The sequence below is a fragment of the Nicotiana attenuata genome, unplaced genomic scaffold (assembly GCF_001879085.1).
Source record: "Nicotiana attenuata strain UT unplaced genomic scaffold, NIATTr2, whole genome shotgun sequence".
NCBI lineage: Eukaryota > Viridiplantae > Streptophyta > Magnoliopsida > Solanales > Solanaceae > Nicotiana > Nicotiana attenuata.
The window spans coordinates 122,305-134,303 of NW_017671373.1; the positions used below are offsets into that span (position 1 = coordinate 122,305).

An 11,999-nucleotide genomic window follows, 5' to 3' on the forward strand; every position below is an offset into this window, starting at 1 on the left:
TCTCAAATCGTGCACGAGGCTAAGCCCTGCCTCCCCATTTGCATAAGGCTAAGCATTGCCTTCTCATTGCATGAGACTAATCACTGTCTCGAATCTTGCATGAGGCTATGAATTGCCTCCTTATTTGCATAAGGCTAAGCTCTGCCTTCCAGCACGAGACTAAGTATCGTCTCTCCTTGCATAACCTCAAATGTTGCTCTATCCCAAACCTTGCATTATTCTCTTCTTTCGGGGCTAAGCTCTGCCCCCGACCCTGCACAAGACTAAGCTCTGTCTTGTTTCACCTCCAGCATCATGTCTCTGCATCCCATGGGCTGATATATAGCCAATTCATCCAAAGGCGTCATAGTCCGAAGGCGTCATCCTCATAGCCTGAAGACACCATGTCATGGCCTGAGGATCTCTCAATATTGCACATCATTATTCAAAGGCTTCATGGTTAAGAGGCATCATTCTCATGGCCCGAGAACATCATTTCATGGCCTGCGAATCCCTTATCTCATGATTCATATCCCGGGACGCCATGGTTTAAGGACATCATCATCACCGTCCAAAGACAACCTTCATGGTCCAAACGGAATTCGCATCATGTTTAAATTCTCACAATAATCCATATATATTTGCACGTATCGTGTTTTAAGTTTTGCGGGTAATTTAGGAGTTAACCATTCTTCAAACAGGAGCAACCTTCGCTCTGATTTCCGCTCATACCATTCACACTCGGCCATTATTCTGGACGTAACCGACTCCCACCAATTACTCGCCTTTACTCCATGACCGTTCAGATATCTGCTCTATAACACATCCGTTACGTTTTAGATTCACATTCATAACTCCGCATAAATCCATCCGATACTATCCTTCCCAAAAGAACCCTCTCCGAAACACGACTATTCCTATAACAATCCCATCGGTTTCATTCACCGTTGGATCCAGAACTACACACGGCCTGATTCCTGTAAAACCAGGGATGTGTAGGCAGCTCAGAAACCAGAGTGCGGCCTATATTTTTCAAAGCACCCCATTCGGTCAAAATCGGTCATCATTTCTTTACCCGACAACTCTTTCATCCTTCCCGGGTAAAGAAAGACAGCTGTTGATACCCAATTTTTTCCTCGTATATTTCAAATATGCATATATACTTTCAAAATAGTGCATGAGCATCATTAAGTATTTTTCCTAATTTTCCATAATATTAAAAGATTTTAATCAATTTATTCCCATATTTTATTGTATAAATAATCATTAATTGCATCACAAATAATTTTTATGATGATTTTATCATCTAACTTCATCATTTATATCCATATTAAGCATTAAATATTTTTTGATGCATTTATTACAATTATATTTGCATCTTTAGGCTAAAATTGTATATTTTGCAATAATAGCCCTTATATACTTATGATTACTTTATTTATGCAAAAATGACTTTTTATGCTTTTATAGTAATAAATAATTGTTATTAACCATTTTTATGCACAAATAATATTTTTACTATTTTATTTATCATTTTTACAAATTATTTATTAATTAAAAATGGGTATTTAACTAATAACCTATTTTCGGACCAACCCCCAGCCCAATGCCTAAACTACCTAGCCCAATACACTAACCTAATAACCCCAGCCCAAACCAATGACCCATTACTCCCCTACCTGGTCGCGATCCATTAACCAACCCGACCCAACTCCTCCTTAAATCCTGGCCGTTGATCTCTAAGATCAACGGTCAAAATTCCCCACGCCCCTTTAAACCTAAGTCCCTAACCCTAATCCCTCATAATCCCAAACCTGCCGCCCTCATATGCTCTTATCTCTCATCCCTCTTCTGAAACCCTAGCGCCGTCACTCCTAATCTCTTTCGATTCCAACCAGATATGGAATCAATCGGGGATTTTCTTACCTTATTAATTTTATCTCACTACTGGCTACTCGATTATGGTATTGTTTAGTAGCTTGGCTAACATGGCAAGCTAATCTCTCTATTTTCGGACCAAATCTGGTTCGAACCTTCCCCTTTTCTCATTTGTATTCATTTTCCCTCTCTCTCTCTCTCTCTCTCTCTCTCTCTCTCTATGTACGGATCTCTGAGATTTTCTCTGTTCTCATTTACCCTAAATGCTAGGGTTTAGATATTTTAAAGATCTATTTATATTTTTTATCATTTTTTGTTTAAAAACTTCTTTATGTTCTTGCATGTCTATCTCTTTGTGTTTTTCCGTTAAAAGTTTTGCCTAACATGAGACTTAACATTTGAAACATGAGACTTTTGGGATATTTTAAAAAAAAAAAAAGTTATTAGCTCGTTTGAGTGGGATTCAATCTTCTCCCGCTTACTATAGAAGTAATTTCTTACAAGATTTAGAGTCTCAAATTCAATTAGAGTATAACAATATTCTCAAAATGGAAGAAGATTTTTGAAAACTCCGTTCTAGAATTTCTTGGCTAAATGAAGATGATGCCAATACAAAATTTTACCATATAATAGCCTCTAATAGAAAATGTCGTAATGCTATTATGTATTTTAGAAATGATAGTGGCGAATGGATTTCAGACCCTAAATCAATCATTGACCATACCTATAATTTCTTCCAAATGGCCTTCAACACATCCAAATCAGTTACCCACAGGAATGCTATCCTGAAAGACCCCACTTGCCATACCTCATTAGATTTATCTAGCCTAGATGTACCGTTGCCTAACAATGAAATTACTAAGGCTGTATTTTTAAACCCTTTAAGGCACCAGGTCCAGATGGTATACATCGTTTTTTTCTACCAAAAGTATTGGCACATTATTGGTGACTCTGTGATAAGCTATTGTCAAAAAGTGTTTGAAACCCAAACCTTGCCAGTGGGTGCAAATGGAACATACCTATGCCTCATACCAAAATTTGCTAACGCAAACAATCTCAAGAACTTCAGGCTAATTGACTTATGCAATACCTCTTATAAAATCATAACAAAAATTATTACTAATAGACTTAAGTCTTTCCTTCCTTATCTCATTAGCCCCCTCCAATCCAGTTCTATTAAGAATAGAAGAGCTAGATCTAATGCTATTGTTATCCAAGAACATATGAATTATCTCTGTAGTTCTAAAAGCTCAAATTTTGACATGATTCTAAAAATCGACCTTGAGAAGGCTTTTGATAGAATATTGTGGTCATTTGTCTATAAAACTCTTAGGTACTTCAAATTTCCTCCCATATTTCTAAATTAATTATGCACTATATATGCACAATAACCATTGGGGTCCTTGTAAATGGTACTAAAACAAGTTTCTTTAGTCCCAGTAGAGGTATACGTCAAGGGGATTCTATGTCTCCATATATTTTCATCCTTTGCCTTGAATTACTCTAACGATTCATTAACCACCATGTGGATTATGCTTTGGGATCCTATTGAAGCTAATTATAAGGGCCTTTCCTTCTCACATATCCTGTTGTAGACGATATTACCCTAATGGGAAAGGCAAACCAAAAAATTAGGCATTGCATGAAATCATGCATGGACCTATTTTGTCAAGAATCTAGGCTTTCCATAAATTACTTAAAATCAAAATTTAGCTTTTCCAAAAACTTTCCCTTGTCAACTACCTCTTATTTTATAAATCTTTTGGCATAAAATTAAGTCATGAGTTTGGTAATTATCTTGGCTTCCTAATTTTTAATAGCAAGCCCAAACCAAGAATTTGTTTAGACAGAATGCGCACTAGATTGTCCCATTGAAAATCGTCTTTTCTAAATATGGCTGGATGAACTACATTGGCCATATCTAAACTAAGTGTTATTCCTATCCATTCCATGTAATATACGTTGCTCCCTTCAAAAATTCTTAAACATATAGATAAAATACAAAGGGATTTTATCTGAGGATCTACTAACTCCTCTAAGATATTATACTTTGTCAATTGGCAAACTGTTACAAAAGAAAAGGTATAGGGTGGACTTGGCAGCCTCTCAGCTTCTTTTAAAAACTTAGCCTTCTTAACGAGCCTCACTTGGAGACTCTTAAAAAATCTCTCTACCCCTTGAACTCAACTTATAACTTTAAAATATGCCCAGAAAAGATCTAGGATTAACACCTCGTGTATATTGGACGACTATTCTTAAAGGTTGGAAAATCTGCAACGCAGGTACGATGTGACATTATTCCATATCGTCAAATATCAATATCTAGTCCTCTAAGTGGATTCATAACTCTACAACTCTGAGAAACTCTATTTCTGGACCTCTTCAATTGGATGACCACAATTTAACCATTAAAGAGCTTATTAAAAATGGTCAGTGAGATGTCTCGAAAATTTCTTTTGAATTGCCCACCTGCTTCGACCCCTATACCTATAATCTCTTAAAAAGTGATATTATGACCTGGGACCCTAGTACCAGTGGAAATTTAACTACAAAATCTTGTTACAAATTATTAAATCCAAATCAGACACCAAGCAATAGCTTTAATTGGATTTGGGATCTCCGCTGCCCAAATAAAATAAAATATTTTGTGACAATGCATGCATAATCGTATTCCTTGTCGAGCTTTGTTATATCACATTGGAATGAATATTGATGTCACGTGCCTTATTTATAAAAATAGTATGGAAGATATCCAACATATTTTTCTACATTGCCCAACAACTTTTTGTTTTTGGGATAATATGGGTATCTCGACTCAATCCATCGACACTAGCAGCCACTGGCTTATCAAAGTGAAATACTGCTTCATCCAGAATACAAATCATACTAACAGCTGGGAAATCATTATTCCTTTTTCTATCTGGAACCTTTGGAAGAATAGAAATAATAACAATTTCAATAATTTAGACCTTGACCTTCATGCCCCTAAAGTTCTTCAACAAGCTTGGGAATTTAATTTCTTTACTGGAAAAAAACCCCTTTAAAATTCAAATAATTAGGATTGAAGTCAAATGGGAAAAACCTGCTTATGGTACTGTTAAACTAAACATAGATGGAGCTTTTTAAAAAAAAAAACTCGTTGGAAACACGTTTAGGAGGAGTCTTCAGAAGTAGCAATGGAGACTGGATCCTTGGGTTTTACATCAAGCTATGCAGCATTTGCCATGCAAGCTGAATTAATGGCTTTACAGGAAGGACTAAGAATTGCAAGAAAAATGAATTTCCTCAAAATGGATATTGAAACAGACTCCACAGAAATCATCAAACTCATTGAATGAAGACAACTAATATTTTTCTAACATTCTTCTTGACTGTTGTTGATGCACCAACCGAAGCTCCCAATTCTCAGGCAGAACTTCAGAGAGGGAAATGGAGTGGCACACCGCCTAACTAAGGAAGTTGTTAACCACTTCAAACCAGCTAAATGTAGTTACCTTGCTCGTCCACCCCCTTTTGTTGAACTAGAGCTTAATAGGAACAAGCAAGGAGTTAGTAGTAGTACTAAATATCTTCCTACCTCAGTTTGTAATAGCCTTGCCGCTTTGTACAATGATAATATCCTCAGGGACTACGTAATATTTGTGTAATCTTTTGTTTTAGCAATATAATTCCCATTTTACTTTTTAAAGAAAAGAAGAAGAAAAGATGGTAGTGCACCTATGGTTTTTAAATTTTGAATTCGCCTCTGGATAGAGATAAAAGGAAAAGAAAATGGCACGCAATTAATGAAATTTAAATCCTCCGTCTCAAATGCCAAAGATAAAAAGCTTTATAAAATGAGTTAGCCATCAACCTTTTAGTTGTAGCTATTCTTTGATTGTAGAGTAGTTATTCTTTGATGGAAATTGTTGAAAATTGGAACAAGTGTAATTGCATAAATCGGACCTAAAAGTAGACGCCTAATGCTAGCATTAGCCTTTTTCCCGTTCGATCTTGTTCGTCGAATCAACCAACCCCTTACGTGCGAAGTTTCTAGTTTTGGTTTCTTGAGTTTTAAGAGCTAGCTTGACCCCAAAAAAAAAAAGGAAAAATTGCACAAAAGAGGAAAACTTGAATATACCTGGCAAGGTGCTAGTGGGTAAATTTTAAAAATAGCCAGATTTACAACTGGTCGTTTAAAATAGCCCAATTTTAAAAGTAATCGAAATTTAGCCACTTTTTATATAAAGATAAATCTGAGCGAAAACACTGTTCAAAACCCGGAAAATACTCCAGTATATTATGCTGGAGTTCCAACATAAGTATACTTGAACTCCAACATATTATACTGGAGTTCCAGAATAAGTATGCTGGAACTCCAGCATAATATGATGGAGTTCCAGCATAAGTACACTAGAACTCCAGCATAATATACTGGAGTTCCAGCAAGTATATTGGTCCAGTATAATATACTGGAGTTTGGAGCACCGGTGCTCCAGTCTCCAGTATATTATACTGGAGCCAGCAAAGTATACCGGTCCAGCATAATATGCTGGAGGTCATACACAAGTGCACCGAACTCCAGTATATTATGTTGGACCGGTCTTTATTGCAGCAAAATAGTGGCTATTTTTCATTGACTTGGTAAACGCTGGCTATTTTTGATTGACCAATCCGAAAACTGGCTATACGTGCTATTTTTACGGTGCTAGTCTGATTTAGGACGGGCTCTTAAACTTTACATCCACATTCGGGTCAAACACTTTTGTGGCCTATTACAAATTTTTTTTACATATAAGATATTAATTACTTTTACACATAAAAGATTTAAAAAAGACATTTGCTTAATTTCATCATCGTAAAGGGCCATGAAGGCCTATTTCCTCTCCACATTCTAAGGTCGAGGCCTTTTATAAAGTCAATTACATTTTATTTTAGAGAAATTTTCATAAAGCACTATCTTTTAGTAGTACTTAGTCATCTATAGATACCATTTGCTATATTACGAATTACAGATACCTTTTCCGTGGCTATAAGATGTATTTGATGTATTTAAGCTATTGTATTTATGAATACAGTAGCAAAAATACGCGTGAATCAGGGAAGTCCAGCTAATCAGTTGTTGTATTCGAGTGTATTCGACTGTATTCATGGAGTGAAACATGGGATTACAGCTGGACAGATTATTGTATTCGACTGTATTCACGGCGTGAAATAGGGGATTACACTTTTTTAAAACGGAAAGTGAATCAATTAACATAATAGACTCCTAATATAACTCAACAAAGTCAATTATAACACACGAATTTTGTATTTTCAGTTATAAAAAAGATTCTCAACCGAAAGATACCCCAAAAACATAGCAATCTTCAGAGAAATTATATAATACATCTGAATACATAAATTATATTAATTAAAAAATATGTATGAATACATTCATGGTATATAGCGAGACAATGAATACAATGAAATACATAGAATACAGCGGGATACATTGAAATACAATGAAAAAAAAGACAGTGGATACAATGAAATACGTGGAATACAACGAGATACATTGAATTACAATTAAAAAAAAGACAATGAATACAATGAAATACATGAAAATACAACGTGATACATTGAAATATTTTAACAAAAAGTTCAAGTTGCTCAGCCCAAACTCCGTCGTCTTTGTTCAAGAACAAACCCTAGTTTCCGACGAATCCGCCGCCGTTCAAAAATAGAGATAATATTCTAAGATTCAGGTCCTTCTCCTTACTAGTATTAAGATAAAAGAAAGAAATAGAGAAAGTAGCTAGGGACCAACAGACAAAAGCTGGGAACGAAGGCAAATATTTCAGTTCAAAATGTTGATTTGACTTGCGTGATAATAAACAGATGCAAATTGGTATATGGAAGACAAACAATGCTTTCCGGCCCGATTCATGCGTCTCCGCTGGCGGGAGCTGTTGCGTCGCCGGCCGGAAGCACGGATTTTCTGTTTGGTTCCGAGAAGAAAAGAAAATAGTGTGGGTGAGAGGAATTTTGAGATTGAGCATCGTGTTTTCAGGGAATGGAGGAAGAGAATGGGATGTATCAAAGTAGAGAGAGAAAGAAAATAGTGTAACTGAATAGCGTATTTAGTGGCTTAGGGCTAGGAGGTAACCAAAATTAAATATTTTGCTATAAACCTTAAAAGGTATCTATAGAATATAATTTTTTTAAATGGTATTTATTTAAAATAAATAAGGTGTTAACCTTTGCTATTATAGGGTTAATTTCATAAATAATCACTCAACTTTTACTTTTATGTACTAAAGTTACTAAATTAAACTATTTTTATAATGAAAGAATCACTCAATTTTACCTAAGTATCACAAAAGTCACTAAATTATATTTTGTAACCCAAAAAAATAAAAAAATCATACATACAACTTTGTCTACGTATATAGAAACTCATTAGGAGGAAACAAGAGAGACGTTTTTTATGATACTTAAGCAAAGTTGAAATACGATTTGGTTTGAAAAGTTGTTTAGTGACTTATTGTGATTCTTAAGCAAAATTAAATAAGTTTTCGCTATAAAAAATAGTTTAGTAACTTTTTGTGGTACTTGAGCAAAGTTGAGCGATTTTGACATATTTTTTATATTTGGAAACTTTTTAACCATTTTCATTTTAGCTTAGTTATATTCTCTTATGTGAATAACGGCAACATGTTGAATATCACTTGTATGAGTCAAATTTTGCCTTCAAGAAATTTAACATGAAGTAGTGTTACGAAAAGTAATATGGTTGAGGTCGACTAGCGAACAGTGGGGCTCATAGGCGAGCAATTGATAACGGTCGAGGTCACACATCAAGAGTAATAGTAACGGCTAGTTTTGTAATAGAATCTCTAGGAGATTGAATATTCTCTGCATTTGTACCTTTAGGGTTGACTGGGAATATGGCCCATACAAATAGATGGAGAGAGATAAGGTGAGGGGCATGTAATATTCTCTAAAAAGTACATTCTTTAAAAAGCAGACTTTCTCTCTAGATAGAATAAAAACATTACCTTTCAAAAGAGAATTGATTGTTTATCATTCATCATTGTCAGGAGAAGGAATCATCCACCTAATTCAATAGTGGGTTAATCGTTCTGCTTATTTACTTTAATGCCATTTATTGTTATTTATTTCTTGACATTCCCTCTTCATTTATGGTCTTGAAATATTAAATACACGTTGCATCTAATCTTCTTTCAACGCTGTTCTACGTCACTCATATTAATCGATTTTAGATATTAAGTTATTATCATTAACTGGGTTTAACCCCTCCTTATATAAATTTAATTAGTTTAATCAAAGATCTATATTTTTTGGTCAAACAATTTGGCACCGTCTGTGTGGATTTCCTAGCCAAATTTTTAGTTTCATTTAGATCTATAACCAGCACGATTCAAAAAAAAAACTCATACTTCATTGTACACACAGATCTGACATGGAAGGTAACGGAGAAGAAAGAATGAAGGCAGTAGTCAATCTCGCCACCAACCTCTTAAACACCATCAGTGAGGTTTTCTGAAACGGAATGCAAAGATATAACACCTAACGTCTCTCCCAGTCGAGGCAGGTCGCCCGTTCCACACGGCAGTATCACGACGTCCCACGATAAAGGAATACGTCCACAACGGAAGAGGCGCCACCAGTAGTGAAAAAATTACTTGAGTCGTGGCTGACAAACAAGCTGACCAACATCCTCGACAAGCCCGGCCATGAGGCGGCTAGAGAAAACACAAGGACTTGCATCTCACCAACAACGGTCGAGCAACACGGACCTCTCACTCCAGTAACAAGTATTACTCACAATGTTAATAATGCAGGTGACGACACCCTCACATCCATTCTTAAAAAAATGGCAGAAATGGAAAATAAAAACAAAATGCTTCGGGACCAAATGAGAGAGCACCAAGAGAGAGTTGACAAAATACCAGGTGCCCCAAAACTCTTCCCGAAAAGAGATGTTAGTCGGTTCTTTGAACAGCCCTACGGTGATGAAGCTGCCCCACATGCCATACCCAAGACCTTCAAGATGCCGCCATATCTGAAGATATACGACAGTACGACCGACCCAGAAGATCATGTGACTCACTGTGTCACCGTGGTAAAGGGTAATGATCTCGCTAAAGAACAGGTATCCTCCATCTTGTTGAAAACGTTTGGCGAAACCCTCACCGGAGGAGCATTAACTTGGTACTTGCAACTGCCTGCACGCTCCATTGAAACATTCGAAGAGATGGCCGATAAGTTTGTAACAGCCCAAGCTAGGGCCAAAAAGGCGGAGGCAAGAGTGAACGATATATTTGCCATCAAACAATCGGCCAGAGGAGGGTTGAGGGACTTCCTCACTCGTTTCAGCCGAGTAAGGATGACCTTACCTAACGTATTAGAAGGCATGGCTGTAGCATCTTTCCAAATTGGGCTGAACAGGAACGGTTCGAGGTCGACCAGAAAATTATTGAGTCGGCTTATAAAATATCTTCCAACCACTTGGGACGAAATACACAACGCCTATTGTGCCGAGGTCCATGATGACGAAGACGACTTGAATGGGCCAATCCAACGATTGACCTCGGTACAGGCCGAATCCAGGAAGGATCGAAGAAATGATGCCAAGAAAGATATTACAGCCCCTCGACCTATCAGAGAAAGACATCAGCCATATATCATAAACGCCATCATGCCCCATTCCCGCTACGAAGAGGGCCCATCTAGGCCAAGGACAAGGACTCACCGGAATGAGAGAGGTATGCCTCCCTTATTATCCGCTCATAACTTTTGTGTGTCACCCTCAAAAATAGTCTACGCACTGGAGAAGCTCGGACCAAAAGTGAAGTGGCCACAGAAGATGAGGTCAGACCCGAGCACTAGAAAGTCAAAAGTCCTCTGCGAGTTCCATCAAGAGCGAGGTCATAAAACTGAGGATTGCATCGATCTAAGGCAGGAGGTCGTAAACATGCTTCACCAAGGACACCTCAAAGAATTGCTCAGTGACCGAGGGAGGACTAACTTTGCCCAAGGACGTGAACACCAGGGACCGCCAAAACCACTATGACCAACGCGCACCATTCAATTGATCATCGGAGGTGGTGACGACGCATCAATCAACAACGTAAAATTCACCACAACCCATAAACTCAAGCGGTTGATCACTCATGAACGGTATGATGAACTCAAAGAAGTATCATCTTCGATAAGTCAGATACCCACGGTTTGGTTTTCCCTCACTATGATGCCCTTGTTATTACTTTATGATTATTAGATACAGATGTAAGACGCATCATGGTGGACGATGGGAGTGGCATGTGCATTATCCACCCTCGAGTACTTGCACAGATGAAACTCGAGGATAAGGTAGTGCCATGCTGCATCACACTAACAGGCTTTAATAATGCAGTTAAACGAACATCTGGAGAAATCACACTCCCCATCCTGGTCGACGGCGTCACCCTAGAAACCACATTCCATATCATGGATTAGGATATGGCGTATAATGCCATATAATAGGACGATCCTAGACACATGCCATGAGGGCCATCCCCTCCAACTTATACCAAATTATCAATTCCCAACCCCATGGGGGATATTCAGCATACGAGGAAAACAATGCACATCTAGAGAATGCTACCGCATCGCCCTAGACTGTACGACTACCCAACAAATGAAGGGCAAAGCAAAAGAGGCATAACAATTAATAGGGTCGAGGTCGAGCTGTGATGAAAGGGAGAACGTCAACAGAGACCCCGAAATGGTGGAGGCCGCGGAATCAACCATAGAAGACCTCGATCCCGTTCAATTTGATGACAACGACCACAACAAGAAAGATTACATCGGTTGCAAGCTTCAAGAACCAGGTAAATTCCGTCAATTCCTAACTGCTAACGCTAACTTGTTCGCTTTTTCCCATGCAGATATGCCAAGTATCCAAAGGAGATTTCCACATACAAATTGAACGTCCACCCGTTCCACCCCCCCCCCCCATCCCGGTGAAACGGGTTAGACGAAAGTTCAACTCTGCAATAAACGATGGGGTCCAGGAGGAGGTTGAAAAATTATTGCAGAACGGCTCCATCATGGAATCAAAATACCCTTAATGGGTGGCCAACGTGGTCATGGTGAAAAAGAACAACGAAAAATGG

At 37.7% G+C, this 11,999-nt stretch overlaps 1 protein-coding gene across 1 annotated transcript; it reads left to right on the top strand.

Moving 5' to 3' along the window:
• Positions 1 to 9,715: 9,715 nt before the first annotated feature.
• On the top strand, positions 9,716 to 10,915 carry LOC109207864. The gene has a single exon (XM_019370865.1). It carries the CDS (start codon positions 9,716 to 9,718, stop codon positions 10,913 to 10,915), a length of 1,200 nt encoding a protein of 399 aa, XP_019226410.1.
• Positions 10,916 to 11,999: the final 1,084 nt, after the last annotated feature.